The sequence below is a fragment of the Cornus florida genome, unplaced genomic scaffold (genome assembly GCF_030987335.1).
Source record: "Cornus florida cultivar Cherokee Brave unplaced genomic scaffold, ASM3098733v1 CherokeeBrave_3.0.0_Hap2_Chr03, whole genome shotgun sequence".
Classification (NCBI taxonomy): Eukaryota; Viridiplantae; Streptophyta; class Magnoliopsida; order Cornales; family Cornaceae; genus Cornus; species Cornus florida.
The window spans coordinates 4631058-4652196 of record NW_026775573.1 but is presented as its reverse complement, the minus strand read 5'-3'; the positions used below and the strand labels follow the sequence as shown (position 1 = coordinate 4652196).

At 37.9% G+C, this 21139-nt stretch overlaps 1 protein-coding gene across 11 annotated transcripts in view; it reads right to left on the bottom strand.

Moving 5' to 3' along the window:
* Window positions 1–20386, bottom strand: part of LOC132299140 (uncharacterized) — a 29711-nt gene extending 9325 nt beyond the window's left edge. For 6 of the 11 annotated variants that reach the window (XR_009480025.1, XR_009480024.1, XR_009480026.1 and 3 more), the window contains exons 1-11: window positions 19379–20385; window positions 14310–14858; window positions 14097–14216; window positions 12011–14020; window positions 11808–11924; window positions 11444–11626; window positions 11268–11330; window positions 10177–10248; window positions 9806–10069; window positions 9311–9430; window positions 3990–4049 (exon numbers count right to left, since the gene is read on the bottom strand). Coding sequence is in view for 3 of the 11 variants with exons in the window: in XM_059795605.1 (XP_059651588.1) it covers window positions 3990–4049; window positions 9311–9430; window positions 9806–10069; window positions 10177–10248; window positions 11268–11330; window positions 11444–11626; window positions 11808–11924; window positions 12011–14020; window positions 14097–14216; window positions 14310–14858; window positions 19379–20257 (4437 nt within the window). In the remaining 8 variants the exon portion in view is untranslated. Of the gene's footprint in view, window positions 1–3989; window positions 4050–5703; window positions 5870–9310; window positions 9431–9805; window positions 10070–10176; window positions 10249–11267; window positions 11331–11443; window positions 11627–11807; window positions 11925–12010; window positions 14021–14096; window positions 14217–14309; window positions 14859–19378 lie in introns of those variants that run through there. The other 5 variants (XR_009480027.1, XR_009480028.1, XM_059795606.1 and 2 more) reach the window with 5 other exon arrangements.
* Between the last annotated feature and the right edge of the window lie 753 nt (window positions 20387–21139).

Below are 21139 nucleotides of genomic sequence, written 5' to 3'. Positions count from 1 at the left end.
TAAAAGTTCTTATCAATAACCAAGCCAGCAAGAATTTGAAATTTCTTTTCATAAAATTGAAACCAGGACGCATGCATGCAGACATACATGGACAAACTGCACATATAAACACACACGTGCACTCCACTTGATATCTATATGCTAAGAAGCATGGACACTTCTATGAGGTGTCGTGTCCGTGTCCGTGTCCGTGTCCGTGTCCGACACTCCATGGCCACTCCTAAACACGTGTCCGATACTTCATGGCCGTGTCCGTTATTTAAAAAATATATTTTATTATTTTGGACACTTGACCATCACATCTTGGATGCTTGGTCAACAGACTCAACACAACACATTCCGGACACTCGATCATCACATCCTACACTCTTTGTCTTATATAAAACAAACATATGACAGTCCTGAAGATAGCATGAACAAACATCAATGTGTTCAACCTCTAAGAAACAAAAACATAACTATAATGACAAGATAGGTGTAAGGGTAAGGTCCCCACAAAATAAGGGAGCCCACGTGCCATCAACGTGGCACCAAGGTAGGTCCTGCTAGCATGATAGCTCCTCATGGTTGAAAGGCCAAAGAAGGGTCCTCTAGGGGTACCTCGAGGATAACCACGTTCCAACTAGGGGACTCTCGTGCCAAAGGATAGGCCCGCAAGCATGAACCTTACGAAAGCACTCTCAAAAAGAACTTCACCTGCAAACAAGTGCAACACCAGAGCGAGACAAAGGTAGGATAGTCCTGAGGGATCGCGAATCTTCATCTTGGGACTCGGAAGGACCTTTGGAGTGGAGGATGAGAAGCTAGAACTTGCCAAGCCATAGGCCTAGCCAATGGGATAGTGAACAGCGTGCCACGACCGAAACCCCACTAATCACATTAAATGCTCCTAGCTACCGCCATCTTAGAAGGGATGGGTGCATTTATTGCTGATGTAGAATTAACATGCCATGCCAAATGATGGCATGGCCGAAAGACTATTCTGACCCTATAGACCTAAAATGGTCATGATTGCCTTACTAGGGTAGGTAAAGACTCTGGGTAGAGTCTCGAGAATGAACCACTGGGTGTTACCCAATAGTCTAAGGCTATAAATAGGACTCTCATGCGTCCATAGAGTGAGGACTGATAACCTTAAGTATCACAAGAGGTAAAAGACATTTCTACCTTCATCATCACTTCAATTGGCTAGCTTGTTTCTACTCCTCCTTCCTCCTAAATGTACCATCTAGGTCCCTCAAATGTGTGTCTTTGGTATCACCATTGTTATGTACAATTGAATCATAGTAAAACCCCCCACAATACGATAGCAATATCATATATAACCTAACATATTCTTTTGGGTTAATCTCACTAACACCACCTCAGGTTTGGCCAAATATCATATTGAAACACTTTTCAAAAATTACTATCACTTAGGTCCAATTTTACATTTCCGTCACTAACACCGTTAAAATTGTGCCAAAAGACAAATTTGCCCCTAATTTTTTAATATTTTATATTGTAAAATATCAGCAATCTAAAAGACTATTTTGCCCTCATTAATTATCTCACTTACCCACTCGTCTCTCTCATAAGGATGGGAGAACAACTCAATTTCACGATCGGAACAAACTGATATTCCGGTAATCGACGACGGAGCAATTGCCGGAGAAGCCACAAAAGGGGTAGTAGGAATTAGGGTGCGTTTGGGTAACGACTGGGGATGGTTTCCAGTGGGACAAAAGATGGAAAGATGGGAATGGAATTGAAGATTTGAAAAGTTGGGTTTTTTACAAGAGAGTCCTGATACTAATGCTCACCACTTCAACCCAAGTGCTGGTGCGATGCGTTCAAATGGGACCATGTGCGCATACAAGTGGTCACATAAGAGTATGATTTACAGTAATCATAAACTTGACATGCTCGCATCAATATTGAATTGGTCAAAATTAAAGTTCAAGTTCAGGTCCTTACTTATCCCTCCTAATATATGCAGTAACTATTTCATATGTAAAACTTTTCATAGAATTTCATATATACTTGTGCACCTTTGTTTGGCCAATCAATACTTCAGTTTGGTATTAAAGTTAAGGTTTTGTTGATTCACATCTCAAAACACTCTCATTCTGCCTAAATAGTGTCACATTAATCTAAGTTTTGCTTTGATTTTCACATTATTCTCCCGAGATGGTAATTGGTTGAATAGGTATATCGGTCTGGTGCACATGCCTGTTTACCCAAAGAGGATGAGATTGTCTCATGGGTCTGCAGCACTAGAAAGTAAACTCCTTCATTGCCCAAGTTCCTCTCTCTCTACCTCTGATTTTATGCCTGTTCTTTGTCAGATTGATACCTTGCGGTCTATTGGTTTCTCCAACAACTATTTAACTGAAATTCCAAATGGGTTCATGACAGGTTGTGGAGAGACTGGGGGTTAAAGCTGTGGAATTTTAGTATGAACAAATTGAGGGGTCATTTGCCATTATTTGATGTGATAACAGAAGTAGAAATAGAAGAAGAAGAAAAGGGATAGAAATGTCTTTTTAAACATCAAACAACCTTTCAGTGAGTCAAGACAAAGTCAAAGGGGTAATAATGTATTTTTACGTGCAAAAAGTGGTCTGACACAACTGGAAAGTAACTTTTGGGGTGTGAGTGAAAAACGGACCAAACGTTTGTAATGTGAGTGATACTAATTTTTAAAAGGTGTTTCAATGTGATATTTGGCCAAACCTGAGGGGGTGTCAGTGTAATTAACCATATTCGTTTTTATATTCGAATAGTGTCATCTTATAACTTATAGAACTTTAGTATAAAATTTAAAAATTAATTAAAGTTCTATAATTGTCATTCAATAGATATATAAATAAAAACTTATATTAATATTAGCCGTGTCCACGCCGTATCCATATCCTACTTTTTTAGAATTTGACGTGTCGGTGTAGTGCCTGTGCCCGTGTCCGTATCCGTATCCGCATCCATGCTTCTTAGTCTATATGCTAAAATTAAAATTAAGAGCTTCGACCATTTTCTTTTAATCTACCATCTACAAAATTGCAAGGCATGTGCCGCACATTAGAAGATGGCTTTACCTTCTTCACTAGTCCTGCAAAAGATTAACCACCCTCATTTTCCACAACTCAAAAATCTTTGGACTAGTGAGCATTAGACCTCACAAACCGATTTCGTCAAGGATGCACAATCCAGTGATTTGGAACCATTGGCCATAAAGCACAAGAAAGATGGGATCACAAAAACTAGAATTACAGTTAAGAATATCAGCCAAGACTTGGTCTCCTTTGGAAGTTCAAGTATATTCATCCTTCGGAAACTAGAAACTTCTTGATATTCCTATACCAAGGAAGTACTGCAAACAAGCTTGAATCTTTGACCTCAAATTCCTCATATGGTTTTTAGTTTATTGACACAACTCAAAAAGTATTCCCCTGCCATTAGACCAGCAGCACAGACAAAAAAAAACTATAATCAAACAATTTGTTGTTTATAAAGAGCATGCGGTCACCTTACCTAAGTATATGTATACAAAAAATACTAACAGTGCACTAATCATCTTGAATCAGCTCTCAAAATCACCTCAGTTTATAGAGAGCTGTCATTAGTTTAAACTCCTTTTTACTTTTCACAGGATGAACCTTAGTGGTGGCACTATATTACTTCCTCCAAATCTCAATGAAGAAAAACATTCTTTGCGCCTGATAGTTAAAACACCTAATTAGTAAGAGATAACAAAAGTCAAAACTATTTCCTCCAGGAAGCTAGAGTATAAAATGCTCCTAATTATCCACCCCAAACGTTTAATGTTACATGAAAATTTCAAATTGTATCGTACTTATATCAGACATAAAATGACATGGACATGGTATGGACCATGCCATTTCATATGAACATCATAACACAGGTGTACACTTGTGAAATAAAAGATGATTACACAAGCATTCAAACAATCCAAAGTCGGAACCTGATAAAATTCAGGTTCAATAACTTACTTGGTTAATAGGCCGGCCAAGGTGATGCTCATGCTGAAGAAAACGTGTAATCAGTAATATCTGTGAAAGTAGACAAAATAATAAGGTTGACAGATTCAAAACCTCAACGACAGTTATTTACCTCCTGGTTTACAAGGAACAATGTGACAACAGCATCACCCCCCAAAACAATTAAATGTGAAAACACCTCCTGGGTTCCATATTTCTCCATTTGCATTTGTTCTCAATAATTTCAATGTGTGAACACTGTATTCTACCAGTCTAACTCTTCACATACATGGAGGTGGGTGAGGGAGTATGCAGCTTATTCAGGGCAAGTAACTGTTTAATGAGGTATTAGACTTTTGGTCTAGAGAGTCTTGGTCTGAGCCTCTCCTTTTGCTGTTTATCTACCTCTCAATGTGCTACAGGGGGTTCCCACATGAGGGAAGGAGGATGAGTGAGCTTTATTTACATTGTTGCACCATTACATAATAAATTAAACTTTTGGGCCAAGTAGATGTTTAACGACTGTCAAAAATTCAAGTCACTAATTTACCCTAGCTTTAAGAAGTTCTTTCAAGCTTTACTTGATATTATAGTATAGAAAATATCGTTGGCGGTGTATCAGCCAAGTTTGGTTAAGTAAAGGACAGCCCAGGCTTGGTTCACCAGGTAAGAAGTCGTGATTGAGCCGGTCAAGTACAAGCTTGGCCCAAAAATGCTTGGTTTGGCTCAAAAGTTTGAAATATGCCAATTGACGTTGATATAGGTGGTTACAGAAACCCAAAGTTGAATTTCAGCCTAGTCATTTTTCTATCCAGTGAAAATTTTCACTACAGATTTTTTTATTATTTTTTTAAAAAAAATAATAATAATAATAGAAAGAGAAACAGCTTCTAAAAGATTTTTGTATATGGTCTTGCGAATACATGATAAAACTAACTGACACAATCGTGTCATAGCAGGTCAATGCTCCTCCATGTACTAAAGATCACCTCATTTTATGAATTAGAAACCATCATAAAAGACAAAAGCCAATTTTAGTAATAATAAATTACAAAGTGACCGAATTGGATTGGCCCAAGAATTACAAAAAAATAAATAAAAAATGTAATCATAAGCCATTACAGCCAAGTACATTGCAGATTTAACTGAACTTATTCTATGACAAACTTACATTTTAGTCTCATGTTTATCCAACGACCTAAGTAAACAAGCTCAAACAAACATTTACAAGTCAAATCTGGGTCGAGCTCGAGTAGTTTGGTTTTGCTTTACGGAACTAGTTCTCAATGGGATTAACCAGTTGCTGATATCAGTTTAAGTACTCAGTTTTTTAGGTTTAAATATAGGGAAATTAAAATGACCTCCCCTGAGGTTCAGTCAAATTACACCGTGTTACCCTCTTGTTTGACAAATTACAATGGCCTCCCCTGTCAGAGTTGTCGGGTGGATGGTGTTAACAGAAGCAGTGAAATTACTTATTTGTCCTCATTTTTTAATATTTTTTTTTTAGACTTAAACAAAGCAAAATGAAAAGACAACTACCCATTTGTACCCCAACGCTGGCTCACCCTTCTACTACTGATCCACAGCCATTAACGGCGTCGATGACCGGCAGCCCAACAGTTCAAATACGGGACTTTGCATATACTATGAATAAACCATCTGATAAAATGAAAGTTCTCTCTTATTATTCTCATTCTTTGACAAAGGCGTCACTGACCTCTCGCATGGAGCACTCTGTCACTCGCAACGCTCTTGTATCATCTTTTGACAGAAAGCTTGTGGGAATTTCGATGGGATCCGGATTCGACCACCTCCTTAATCATTTGGCAAATGGTTGTGGTAGTATGTCATATGATCAGAGAAAGGGAAAGACAGAGAGATTTGATGATCTGTTGGTGGAGAGAGAAATGGATCAATTTATTGTTTATATATGTATACACAACACTGTTGACAATTATACTCATATAATTATACACATCCATAAATATATAATCATCTCACTTTGTCTAATTGGGTCTCTCTTTTAGTGTTCAATTTTAGCTGACCATCAAAAGAAAAGTAAGATAGCAGATAATAGAATCAATGTATGCAACATAAACACATATGTATGATAATATCCCTCTCTTTCTCATTGGGTCTCTCTATTTTAGTGTTTGATTTTAATTGGCAACCAAAGAAGTTAGAGAGAAGAGAATAAGATCCAGCAGAGAGACATCTTGAATTTCCCATCATCAATGGTAGGTATGGTGGTGGGAGCAGTTCAATTTGTACATAGGAATGAGGGAGTGATGATCCAGGATATATATAGAAAGAGGATGAGATGGTACAAAGTATTTTTTTTTTTTTTTTTGATAATTAAGGTTTTATAAAAGGTGCTCGAAAGGGGGAGCGTTCCCAAAGAAGACAACAGCCGACCAAAATCGACTCTATAGCTTTAAGCTATACACAAAATCCAAAAGAATATCCATTGAATTACAATCCCGCCCGTATACCCAAAAAAATAAACAAGTATATTGTATTTAATAGCCCAAATGGGAGACTCTTCTCCTCCAAAGTATCTCCTATTTCTTTCGCGCCACAAACCCCACCAAATACAAAGGGGAGTGGCCCTCCAAGCATCTCTGACTCGGCTCTCCACTGTACACCCTTTCCAAGTCTCTAACAAGTTGACTGTGGATTCTGGGAACACCCATGGAAGACCAAACGCAACCAAAAACATAGCCCAAACATCCCTGGCCACTGAGCAATGAATAAGGAGATGGTTGACAGATTCCCCCATCTTTTTGCACATGAAACACCTGTTAACCACAACATGATTTATTTTTCTAAGATTATCAATGGTAAGGATGCTTCCAAGGCGACAATCCACGAGAAGAATGCCACCTTCAGTGGAGCTTTCATCCTCCAAATGGCTTTCCATGGAAACATAAGGCTAGGGCGCTCCAACATGCATTTGTAAAAGGACTTGACCTCGAACTCTTCTCTTGGGGTTCCCACCTACAGCATCTCGTCCATGCCCACCCCGAGTACCACCTCTCTATAAATGAATGCTAAAAAGTTTGTAACCTCCAAAAGTTCCCAATCATGAAACTGTTTACAGAACTGCACATCCCAAGTCACCCTCCCATTATCAAGACGATAATAGTCCGCGACTACTGCATCTCTAGCCACAACAATCCGGTAAAGACAAGGGAAATCTGAATTCTCACACTATCTGTCTTCCCAAAACTTGACATTACTCCCGCTTCAAACTTTAAACCAGATACGTTTAGAGAATTCATCCCAAGATCTACGGATAAGTTTCCAAGAGCCCATACCTGCTGGGATTCTAGCCTCCCTAGAAATCCACCCTCCATCGCCCTCCCCGTAATGACAAGCTATAACACGCCTCCAAAGCTTGAACCTCTCACCTGAACCTCCACAACCACTTGCCCAACAACGCCTTATTAAACACATCCAACCTTCGAATCCCCAAACCCCCCTTATTAATAGGGGAACACACCTACTCCCAGTTAACCAAGTGGTACTTGAACTCATCTCCTAAACCCTCCCACAGAAACTCCCTTTGAATAACATCAAGTCTTCAAACAACTGTCTTAGGCATCGGAAATAGCAACATATAGTAGGTCGGGAGACTTGAGAGAGTGCTTTTCATAAAAGTAACCCTCCCCCCTTTGGACAAGTATTGCTTCTTCCAACCTGCAAACCTCTTCTCATACCGCTCAACAATCGGATCCCACACAGAAACTCTCCTCGGCGAGGCTTCCAAAGGGAGTCCCAAGTAAGAGATCGGAAAAGAGTCAACACCACACCCCAGAATATCAGCCAAGGCATGAATATCATCCACCTCCCCAACTGGTACAATCTCGCTTTTCACAATGTTAGTCTTCAACCCAGAAACAACTTGGAAGCAAGCCAGCACGCACCGTAAATACCTCAACTAAATGAGACTAGCATCAAAAAAGACAATGGTGTCATCCGCAAAAAGCGGGTGGGAGATGACCAACTCATTCGGAGCTCTACCCACCGAGAATCCATGAATGAACCCAAGTTCACCCGCCCTCCCCATCCGACGGCTAAAAGCCTCCTTGACGATCATAAACAAGAATGGGGAGAGAGGGTCCCCCTACCTCAAACCATGAGAAATAGCAAAAAAATCAGCTGGGGATCCATTCACTAAAATAGAGAACCGAACCGTCAAAATACAAAAAAAATAAAAAAAATCCAGGCCATCCACTTTTGCCCGAAGCCCATTCTCTCCATCAGGTACATCAAAAAATTCCAGCAAACATGATCATAAGCCTTTTCAATATCCAGCTTGCAAACAACCCCCGGAATACCACTTCTCACCCTAGCCTCAATGCATTCACTAGCAATCAAAACTAAATCCAAAATCTGACACCCTCCAACAAAAAAGCATTCTGAGAGTCCGAAATCACCCCTTCGAGAACACTCCTCAACCGAATGGCTAAGAGTTTCGCAATAATTTTATACACCGCCCCAACAAGACTAATTGGTCTAAAGTCCTTCGCCTGACATGCTCTGCTCTTTTTGGGGATAAGCATGGTGAAGGAAGCGTCGAGGCTCTTTTCAAAAGAACCATGCAGGAAAAAAGTTATACATAATTTTACATATATGCCATGCAAACACATTTACCATTCAGATTGCATTTTAGTTTGGATTTCCATGAGGTATTATTGCCTTGTTTGTGGACATGTATCGCAGACATTCAGGGAAACGGAGCAATTTATGGGTTCGAATGGGTTGACAAAGCAACTAAAAAAACACTTTAGGAACTTTAAACTATAAAATTCGCTTACATCAGCGATTACAAACGTTGACCGCACTGACCATTAACGGCCGTTAACGGTGGGGAACACGGTGCTATAAAGATATAAACCTCAAGGGAGGTCAGTGTAATTTGTCAAACAAGAGGGGAACATGGTGTAATTTGACTGAACCTCAAGGGGAGCTTAGTGCAATTTTCCCTTAAATATATACAAAACTTGAACTAAATAATGTACCTTATACAAGAAATCATCTGAAAGTGAGCCTGAGTGAACTTTAGCATAGGATATTGGTATCAGAAATATATTATTTTTCACTTTAAGAACTCAATGATACAGGGTACCCCAGCCATTTCTTTCACATTATACATGATCTTTGTTGAAGCATTTTCCTTATATGGCATTGTGAACAGCAAACAACCATTAACAAATTTAATACTTAATCATAGAACACCAAGTATCTATAGAACTCTTTGCCAATAGTACTCCCATGTAGAAAGCTAGTTACTGAACCATCAAATTAAATAATGCATCACTACTCACCAGACAATATGAACTTAAGCCACCTGAATAGGATTGGTCCAGGCTACGATCTGACAAGAACTGCTTTAATACCAGAGCAAGGGGCGTAGCAGCAGGAAATTGCTCAGTGAGCTCCTTAACCTGGACACAAATTTGAAGCACAAAAAAGGTTAACACAAAACAAACATGCATGAAGACATGATATCTCAAACACTAAATCATTAGTGAAAAAAAAAAGGTAGAGGGAGACGCATTAATGACAATTATGATTAGCTCTAAAAATTCTATCAGCTTCACAAGAACACTCCCAAAATATTGCACATCCCACTAGAAAGAACAATGTTCTGCATTGCCATAATTTTTACCTAACGAGGTAAAGAGTACAACTGTACAAGCCAGACAAACATAATTTATATTTAGCCAGAAACTCTAATGGGTTAAAATGTCAAGACAGATCTCAGAACTGTATAGTTAACTTATAAAATAAGAAGTTTTAAATTTAAGATAGAGAACTACCAGTTCTGTTGTTTGGAAACCTGTGTGGGATGGCGACTTAAAACTGACGTCAAGACGAACTGATTTCACATTCTTGTCGTTATCATTATCCATCTGTGAAAGTTTTGAAGGAGTAGAGTTTTCTAAACCAACCAAATCAGTCTGAAAAAGATTGGCCAGTTCACCAGTCACCTGAGTTGGTTCCTCTTTAATTGCATGTACATTGGAAGTAGCAGAGATAATAAGGTCATTAGGAACTTCCACAACAAGCATGATAATAGGTATCTGGAAAGCAGGAAAAGGCAATAGCAAGATGAGATGAAGCATGAGGATAAAAAAATTATATTAAGAAATAAAGAAAAATAATAGTGCTCCAAGGTAAGAGGCATTACAGCTGTATTTTCGACAGTCTTGAGAGAATCATTTTTAACCCATTCCTGATTCGCAAGATACCTAGCAGCATGCTGGAAGGCAAAATTGGCACTGTTAATTCAACAATAGGCTACGGTAATACCAAAGATGACAATAGTTACATTCCCAGCACTAAAAAAGGAAAGGACTGATTAATTTATATATTCAACTCAACGCCTTCTTCCCAACTACTTGGGATGACATAAATCCTATTTTTCCATTCCACTTTATCTAAACCAAGGCTACAGACTCAGTACAACCACATATTACCATACCCTTCCTTACTAACTCTAGTCACATTAACTTTGGTATTACCCTTTTCCTCTAACATTACCTCAATGTGGACCCTGTCACTCTTATGCACCTGCTTTATATAAAGTCAGCGATTAACCTTAAAAATTAGGACACAGTGATGTACAACATTGTTGAAATTTTCCAATTTTCTTTCCCTATAACTCGGGGCAATTTAAGTTTCAGTAAAAATTATGCATAAATGGGAAGTTCTCTTATCTCTTTCCAACCAAGTCGTGACCACTCTTTTGAAGTTGTCCCATCTCTTTTCAACCAAATAGTGCCAAATTAGAAAATTTCTAACAATACCTTTCCCAAAACACCAACCCCAACTCACCAAAAAAAAAAAAAAACAGAGAAGAAAATTAATGGGGACAAATGGAATTAATGCAAATAACGTTAGAAATGATGGCAATGGATTTACAACTCTCTTTCTTTTTCCCCTGAATCAATGGATTTACAACTCATATCGCCTAAAATGCATATGTTTGGAAAGATGGATTATAGATCCATACCCCTCAAAAATTCACACATCGCCCCAAACAATAAGAAGAAAACCAATTGGCCTGCTGTAGTAATCCTTCAGGGGATATTTCATTTACATTTAAACAAAAAAGTACAAGCAACAATCAGTTTGTTGGACAAAGCAAGAGAGAGTTTAAAAAGTAGAAGAATTCAATGAAAGAGAAGAAGTACAGGAAAGCCAAAAATAAAAGGTTAAAAGTCAATTATGCCTACTGTCTCACAACCATGGAAACAATTTGTATCATTTGCTGCATACCTGGAGGCAAGTTTCTTTAATACCATTGCGACCCTCCAAGATCCCAGCTTCTTTAATTGGTTCCTGCGAAATGTCCAGACAATAGTTTATTTCCTATAGAAAAAAAATAAAATAAAATAAAAAAAGCACAAGAGATGGAAGTAAAACCAGATTGATTAAATCAGGTTATTTCTCACCAAGTTCCTCACTGGAGGAAGCGAAACAACAAGGTCCACATCGCTTGTTGGAAGGGACAAACCAGTTGCATTTGAACCATAGATGTGTGTCCTAGACCGGGGCCATAAGACTTGAAGAGACCTTGTAACCCGCTTGACAGCCCAATTAACATAAGGCTTCCTAATCATATTCTCTGCAGCAACCTTGAATTTCATTGTGTGACATTAATTATCAATCATGCAAATTGCATGGATGCTAGAAGTTACAAGATTTAAAAGCCATGAAGCGGAAAATTTGGCTGCAAATTTTTTTTTTTCCTAGTTGAATTTAGCTGCAGTAAATTAAAAACTGAAGGAGAAAAACACACTTTAATCTACACTTTACCTGCTTGCAGAAGGAGTCAATTTCTTCATGAAGGAGGCTGTGGAGCAGAGAGAGAGATGCCTTACGTGCAGAACAGTTCAGTAAATCAGGTGGTTGCAGAAGCAATGAAACATCAGGCTGTAATTAACAATTTCAGCAAGAAATGGGCAATTGAGAACCCTAAAAATGAAATTGAAACAGAATTGCTAAAACAATATACTTACATGTTCCTGATCACGAGTTAGCTGGGAGATTGCGATGAGCCGATCCTGCAGCAAAGCGCCTGATAAAGGCTGAATCATGGGATGTGCTGAAAGGCTTTTATTTCTCCAGGTGGGCCAAACCACTTCACTACCATCCATGCGCACACAAGCTTCCTCAAAGTTAGTTCCATCATGGAACCATCCTTTCACACCCCATTGCCTTGGGCTGGAGCTACCAGACCGAACAGTTGGAAATCCCCTGTGTTTTCTGGAGTCACCTACCGGAGAGGGTGGAGGAGGACGAGGAGCACGTGGAACACAAAGCACTACAGGTGAAGGTGGCCGCTTGATCCGAGGTTGCTCCCGCCTGTTAGGAGGAACACATGGACTTTTATGATCATGACTACGCCTAAAATCAGACCTTGATCTTTCCCGTGACATATTCGGAATGATAATTGGTGGCAGAACAGGGTAAGGAAATGAATCTCCTGCCTTCACTTCACCATCAACAGGCAAATTGGACAAAGATCCGGAGGTATTCTCGTCTGCTGCTACATCTGTCACTGTAGATGGGGTATGCAGCACCTTTCCATTTACTTCACCACCTGCTATAACATAACCAAGGGCCTGGTGCACTGGTCCTAATGGATCAAAAGGAGAAACAAAAGATGCGGCAGATGGAGAAGTCAGACCATTAGTACTGTAAGATGAAGAGAATGCAACCATATCATCAACAGCCCTATTCATGTCAGCTTCATGCCAAGCCCAAGAACTATCATCTGAACTAAGAGAAGGAGGACGAGAAAAACTGGTCCCATGATGATCAGAAGGATTCCAGTACATCACTCCCCCACCAAAATATTGATTATAATCCATCCCAGAAACTGCATGCACCTCAAGCTCTTCCTCTGATATCCAGTGGTTGTCAAGTTCATCTACTAGTTCCTGTGAAGTTTGTAGATCAGACAAGTCTGTTAAATCTCCAGAGTACATTCTTTCATCCTCATTGGTCATTCCTCTGGGCTGCACGCTTTGAGCAGTGAAACCCTGCTGAAAAGAAGGCTGCCTTAAGATAAAACCAGAATCATAACTACATGTCACCGATGAAGCCAATCCATTGATACTACGTACCATCGGGGGCCAATCCAAACTCATTGGTAATGGTCGAGACAAATTCCGGTTACCCCCATTGTCAATTGAAGGATTTCTTGACTGATGCACTGTTTGTATAAAGGATCGGTGGAAATGATTATGCCAATTGTGACCAACATCCAGATGCAATCTATCAGTGGCAGCTGGGAGATGTGAATTAACAGATGGAAAACGAACAGAAGATACAGTAGGCCACTCAAATGAAGGACATCCTGAAGAACTTATGGACCCAGTATCACAATTTCTTGCATTTTCTTGCTTCCCAGTTGAGGAGATCTTTTCTTTTGGACCAACTGAATTTGTTAGAACATCAGAAAAGACGGACTTTTTGTCAATTTCACTTAAAAGTCCAGCACGACAGTCGATCACTTCAGTGACGAGAAAACCATCAACCTCATTTGAAGGCAAAGCAGGAGTTGTTCCATTATAATCCATTCTAGAACTTACAGTTCCTATTCTGGAGGACATGCTGTGATAATCTATTGTTATGTCCAAGGAGTGACACCGTTTGAAATCAGTATGACTGCATTCTGTAGAATCATCAAAATATTCTTCTTGGCTGCTTTGGACCAGGTTGTCCTCCCTAATAGGCCCACTGGTGGAATTATTAGGACTTGTGTCTAGCATGTCTTTCTCACTACCAATTGAAATATCATTTGGCGCATACTGAACAATTGACTTATCAGATAACCAATCAGGGTTTGTGGCCTCAACTTGCGAAGTAATTTCACGGGGAGTAGAAATTTCTGTGACTTTTTTTTGGAAGTTTCCAACTTCAGCTGGATCATTTAAACCAGAGTATCTACTTTTATTGCTTTTTTTCCTACTCTTCCTCTTAGAATTCTGGATACTTCCTTTAATAGACCCTTGGTCATGTTCCTGATGACAGTCAATCAGTTATAAACCATTTAAATCTAAATGAAGAATATGATCCAAATAGAATATTGAGTACAACCATGTCAACTGCTGATAAAGGAGTTCCTCTATCAAGACCCTTCCCCTGAAGTGTGCAAGCAATCCCGTTCAACCCAATTACATCTTCACTATCTTTATGGACCAATCCAGACCCACAATCCTGAAATATCCTTTGAAGCAATTAAAACTAGATCTCAAAATAATTAATACATATGAGGGACTTCCTAAATACAATATATAAAAAGAATGGTACCTTGGGAAGTTTATAAAGTGGGAGATCATCATCTCCAGAAGATCTTGGAACAGGATTGGGCCTTTTCATATTACGGGTCTTCCCTTTTTTTCTACGGCCATTGGCACAAGGCTTCTCTTTGGACATTTTTGGAGGGACTTTCAGATCTCCCTCGTCCAGTAGTTCAAGCTTTGTACAATCAAGTGAAATAATCATGAGTAACCCTCGCAATTTCCTTAATATACAATCTGAAATGGTGCTGACAGAAACCAATGAACTAAAGAATAGATTGTCTTGATCATATTTACTATGCTGACAAGCTAATGATAAATCCAAAATATCAAGAAGAACAAATAAACCGTTGACTGCATTGACAAATGAAGAAGGCTTTCCAGAAACTGAAGCAGGAGCGGAAGTCAAATCAATGGATACATCTTTTCCTGTGTGTGTACAGATGGTCTTTTGACATAACATGGTATTGTTATATTTCAATGGTTGTTCTGCTCCTGCACTAACTAGCGACATTTTATCATCCAAGCTATTATCTGCCCCCTTCAATATCTCAATCGTCTGAAACATTGTGATGATCAGAAGTCAGCATACAAAATTAAAGTTTCAAGCTGAAACTTTAATACAGAATAGTAAATTTAATTGAAGTAAACCTCCACAATGAGGAAAATGTACAAACTCCAAGGACACAACAGCAGCCCCATCAAAGGATTATTTCCTATAAACATATATAAGCTTGCACCCCCCCGCTTTGACACATTGACCAACCAACTTGTCAATGGGCTCACAGTTCCCGACTTTCAATGCAGCAATGAGCCAATCAGGGTAATTTATAATAATTTTGTGCAAATATCGTATGTGCAAAATTCTCTTACCGAATCTCCAACAGTGGCAATCCCTCTTAATTTCAAATTGTGGAAAAGTTGTATGTTTCACCAAATTTTTTCTGCTCCATTCCTCTTCCCACTCGGACAAAAGAGTAAGATTTGAGGAAATCATGGTACAAAGAGTTGCTAATTTTTACACCTCCAAAATGTTTGTGGGTGTAATAGATTGAAACCCACAGTTAGACTAAGCACACCTATCATGCTTGTCATGCATCCCAACACATTCTACAAGCCCACATTTCAATAATTGCAAAGTTGAAACAATACTAATATGAACACTGAACAAATTGTGGCTGTTTAACCTCCGATCAAATTAATATTTAGTATGCTCAATGGTGATATTCATGGAACAGATATTGTCAACAAGCTATTCAGAGGCGTAAAAATAGTACTTGCACCAAATGCAATTTAATTCTGCCGAATATATACATATATATAACATCTCTTTGATCAAAATACATCAGCATCTTTCACATTCTTACTCCAAAGAGCAGCAGCCTTTCAAAACACACACAGGCACACACAAAATAATAATAACAATAATAAATAAATAAATAATCACTCCTCTTAAGGATCTTAACAAAACACAAGCACTGAACTCGCCGTAATTACCAAATCGGAATAAGGACATAATCACCATGGATTTAACCATGGCTCTAGATAAAGCAATCAGGGAAGAAGGATTCATGTAGCCAACATGAATTCGTTGAATCAAAGCTTTAACGAGTTCATTTAATTTTGAAATTAACTGAATTCAAACTAATTGTTATAAGTAAAATTCCAATTAGAAAATCATAACCTTAAACATGGTAGCTGCTCTTTGGTGATACCCCTTTCAAAGTTCAGACCTTCTTCCTCTATTATAACCAGAAAGAAGCCCCATCCTTTTCTATTTTAAAATTATAAAAAGAAAGTACCCCCCATTTATTATGAGTTCAATTCAAAAAATAACTGAGCTTTAAAAACAGGTCCATGTTACCCACATTGCAATAAAAAAAACACAGCCCAAAACAAAATTGCCATATTGGTTGAATCCCCTTCAAAATTAAGACATTATTACTTCAAGTCAACCAGAAAAGGCCCCATCTTTTTTTTTTCTATTTAAATAAATAAATAAAAAGCAGCCTCACCCCTTAAAATTAGTTTGTTTCTCACATGGGCTATATCAACGAAAAATTAAAAGATGTCGGAGAACTTCGAAAAAAATTAGTGAGAGAGAGAGAAGGATGAAACTTTGGCAGAAAAGGCAAGGTGGAAGCGGAACTACTGAAAAAAATAAAAACGGCGACTAGGGCCATTACAGACATCTACACAACTGAAAATACCACTGGACAAAGGATTGCTGACAAAAATTACACAAAGATCGCTGCACTTGCAAAGCAACATACTGACATAGAGCAAGAAGAATATATTTTTGCACAAAATAAAATATGGAAAAAGAATGGTGGGTGTTACTTGTGAGGTTTTACTTGTTGTGACTGATTATAGTTCCTGAAAAATATATATATATATTGTCTTGAAACTCCATATCATGTCAACGGATATTACATGGTGAAGCTCACGGAAACCTTTTTCATGTCTCTCCAATTAAATTCTAAAAAGAATCTCTCCTTACACCTAAAAATTTCTTCTAGCTGACAGCATAAGGTTTTCTGTTTGACCAAACACAACCAACAATAACAGCAGTTTTAACAATTCTTTGAAACAAAAAACAACCAGTATGAACCCTCTCTCTCTTAAATCTGTGATTATGTACATGCAGGTGTTTTAGCTCGGTATAAAGTTATGACTGATCTTAGCAATTCATGGTGCTGCATCACACTGCAACTAGTACAACTAACCAGCTTGGTGCACTATTAAACACTCCATGGACAATAAAGCAGTGGAAAAATAAATAGGTCAAAATTCTCATACGAGGCAAGCACTGTGGTTTCTGTTTGAGTTCAAGAGCAAAAGCATGCACTTTTGACGATGTAGAAAGATTCTTTAACAGCACACAGGAAGATAATCTCAGCACGATCAATAACAATAAAAAGCACTACTTACAATTAAGCACATGGATCCCCAGTGAAAGAAAGGAAGTTTGGCACGAGTAAAAAGTCTAAAATGCATTGGTTCCATTCATCACAATTCACATCGAGTGGGGCTAGGATCTACTTTGGATACAGTGCTGCCCCTTTCAAACTTATTAGCCCAAAATTACCAAAACTACTAGAGTTCTCTTGCGCAGCAATATTAAATCCTGCCACAATATAACATTTTTGTGTGCTAATATCCATTAAATTCAATTGTAACAAAATACCACATATTTTACCAACTAATATATAGATACATATATATACATATATTATGTTCAAATTGAATATTCAATCTAAGTGTTCATTAATATGTTTCATAATCCCATTCAATGATTCAAAAATTTCTCATAATTTCTAGGATCTATCAATATGAAATATTTTCCAAAAAAAAAAAATCCTATATTGACATCAATACCAATACATGGATAGCCAAATCCATCATTAAGAACCTTAACATAAATACTTCAGAACTCATCTATAGTTAAAAACCCAAATACTATACAAACCCCAATGAGAAAGTCTCTTAACAAAAGTAGGACAATCAAACTAATTTAGGCCATTTGTATAAGATTAATTAATTCTAGTACGGCAGGTAGTGATAAATGAATGTCCATGTCACATACAGCCTTTAGTGAGCATATATTATTCCACAAGAACATTGTACGCCTAATGTTTCATTTGAATCAAGGATTCTAAATGACTGATTCGGGCAATTTTGAAGTATAGATGAGATTCTAATTAATAGTAGATTTTGTTTTAGAGGCTATTGTTTAGTGCAATAATATAAGCTCAGACTGCTACCAAATGTAACTCTTTTTTCCTGAATAATACAAGTCCTAACTTAGGGAGAACAACTTAGCGTAAATGATGTCAAATGTTAGGTTTGCAGCAGATCTACCTTTCTCAACAGCTTTAACTAATTGGAATCACACTAGGCAATTGATTTTCTAATTAGATTTAGTATACAACTTCGTAGAAATGTTTACCCGTAGGTGTCATATGTAGTTCTTTGAGAAATGACCTACAAAACCTCACTTGTATAGTCTTATGTGGGGCTCAACCTTCGACGTAGTACATGCATATCACATACTCCACTTTCACACTTCCTTTTATACATTAGCAAAATCCTCAATGTATTAATTTTAAAGTTCCAGATCATTGTTGGCATCCACATTCATAATCTTAGTCATGAGATATGCAAAAATTGCAATTAAGCCAAGACGAAGAACGTTGAACCCCATAGATTTATCATATAATAATCCTATGTCATTTAACTTCTTTAAGATGTGACAACACAGAATTACATAATTGAATCACACCTAGCGCAGTGTATTTCTTTCTTTTCCTTTAGGGGGAGAGAGGGGAGGGGAGTGAGGGTTATTGCCTGGTTCAGCAGTTTAAGACTTGAAAATCAGTGTCATTGGTGCAAATTTGAGTCTCAAGCTGCTACTCTGTGAAATACCAATCCTACTTTCCAGAACCCTGTAGCAGGACCAGAGTTGGGTGACAACCCTTTTTTTAAAGGGTGAAGAATTATAAAGCAGCTGCCTAATATCCACAATAAAAGCATAATCACACAATAATCTTTTCATACAATTTCATTGGTTTTCATCTACATGATGGCTTAACCAAATAGATACTTGAACGGATTCTTTTGGACCAATAAAGGTGTATAACCTATCAATTCATTCTAATCTAAATCAACAACTAAGCCAGATGAACAAAGCTACCCAAACCAAACAGGATAACAGGAGTAGAAGAGAACAGCATTAGACACCTACGGCTTGTTTGAAACACTTCAACTTAAACCCCAAGTGTAATGGAACCGAATTGCAACACATCTCCAAATGGATTTGTTTAATCACCTACCCTTCGCTCTCATGGACTGTTCCAAGTTCCTTTGCACAAGTATCTCCATTAGCACTTAAATGATACCATTTCTTTTAGAAACTCTGGTCACCTAAAACATGCGACTTTAGGAATTAAAAACAATGCATTTTGCTGCCCCATTTTCAAACTATATGACACTCATTGGCATTTTGTACCACATTATATACAACTGTTGGGAATTTTGTATCCGATAATTGAACGCAAGAATACAAGTTTCCAAGAGTACCAGAGATTTTGCCGCTTTTCCCAAGACTGTAGTAAAGACTTTTCTCCTCATTTCGACATCCAACTTTCTCCACCAGTCAATACACCCCTTCTTCCTCCAATACGCATTTGCTGTCATGCCCGCAGCGGCAGCCTTCTCTTTCAATTTGACCCCCCTCTTCTTTCCATTATTAGAATTCAACCACGACAACCGCAAGGCCACCTCCAACCTGTTCGCCACGAAAGCCTCGATACTGTAATACCCTTTCGCCTTCAACCACTCCAATTCAACCCAATCTGAACCCAACCCACTTTCCTCCCCCCTCAAAAATCCCCCATTTGACACCGCATCCATCACTCCAACAAACCGATCCACGTTTTCAACAAACTCTTCACACACAGTCATGGAATCGAGGCAATTCGAGTTACACGAACAATCCACAACATTCTCCCCTTCTCTCGAATTGAAAAACCGAATTGCCTCAAAAATCATCCTCTCGGACTCATTTGACCCGCTAACTCGAGCTAAGAGGCCGTGAGACCTCCGAAAACAGAGAGTAGGAAGGCACGGGCGGTCGCCAGAGGGTAGATCAGGGAGGATGATGAAGAAACCGTGACCATCTGATCGGTGCTTGCCTTGCATTTGGAGGAGAATTTGGATGAAGTTTGGATCGACGGTGGTGAGGTGGGCTTGGCGTTGATGGACGGTGAGAGATGAGAACCATTTGAGGATGGAAGACCTAGGGTTAGGGTTAGTATTTGTAGAGAGAGAATGAGAAGATGAGTGGTATAGAGAGATGTGTGCGGTGAGAGAGTCGATGAGTTGCTTTGAATCCATCACCGTGTCTGTTGAAAGTGGTCTGTTCAAATTGTACGGAAATTTAGGGTTTGGTTTGTGCATTTTTGTTCACGGTGGTAGTTGCAGAGGTGACCGGACAAGAAGATAGTAGAAATGTTGTATTAAGCAAATAAATCGCGGATTGTGTAACACATTGAGACAAATTATACAAAAGCTCCAACTCAATTTTATGTAAGCCCTCCGTCCTATATCAATACTTCATTATTTTATTTTTACAGTCTCATTTTAATTGTTATATTTTAAACATTAATATATTACGTTTTATTACATTTCTAATTTGTCTCTGAAATATTAAATTAATTAAAATTTCAAAATAAGTAAAACTCATTAAAAACAACTTTTTCATATTACTATTAATAAACTTGTCAATATACATCTTTTTATACACTATTTTTTTTTAGAGTAGGACAAATTTAAAAATGCATCTTTTGTCAATCTAATAAAATATCATAAAAATTGTTGCCTTAAAAACTACGAAATGTTAAATTAGACTACCATAAAGGGATAGAGGGAGTACTATACACAAAAAAAAAATATTTATTTATATATATATATTACACCCTACTATTATGAAAGGGCAAATAACATGTAATGAACTTGCACCAGTTGTCCGGTGATTTAAAGAGTTCTTTTTTTTTTTTTTTTTCGCGCAAATTAGGGGAGATGTTTGTTTCAATCTCATATAAATAGATTTTCTCTACCTCCTACCTTTTATATAATTTTTTTTTTTTTTTCTTTTCTTATTGATATGTTTATGCCATCTTTGTCTACTGTCCTTAACCTTAGAACGAACAAATGTTACACTTAATTTCTCATGTCAATTTAAATTTCAATTACTCCTATCATCCATTTTAACATTCTCACTTTTGCTACATTAATTTGTTATTCTCATTTTTTTTTTTTTTTTATGTCTAACACTATCCA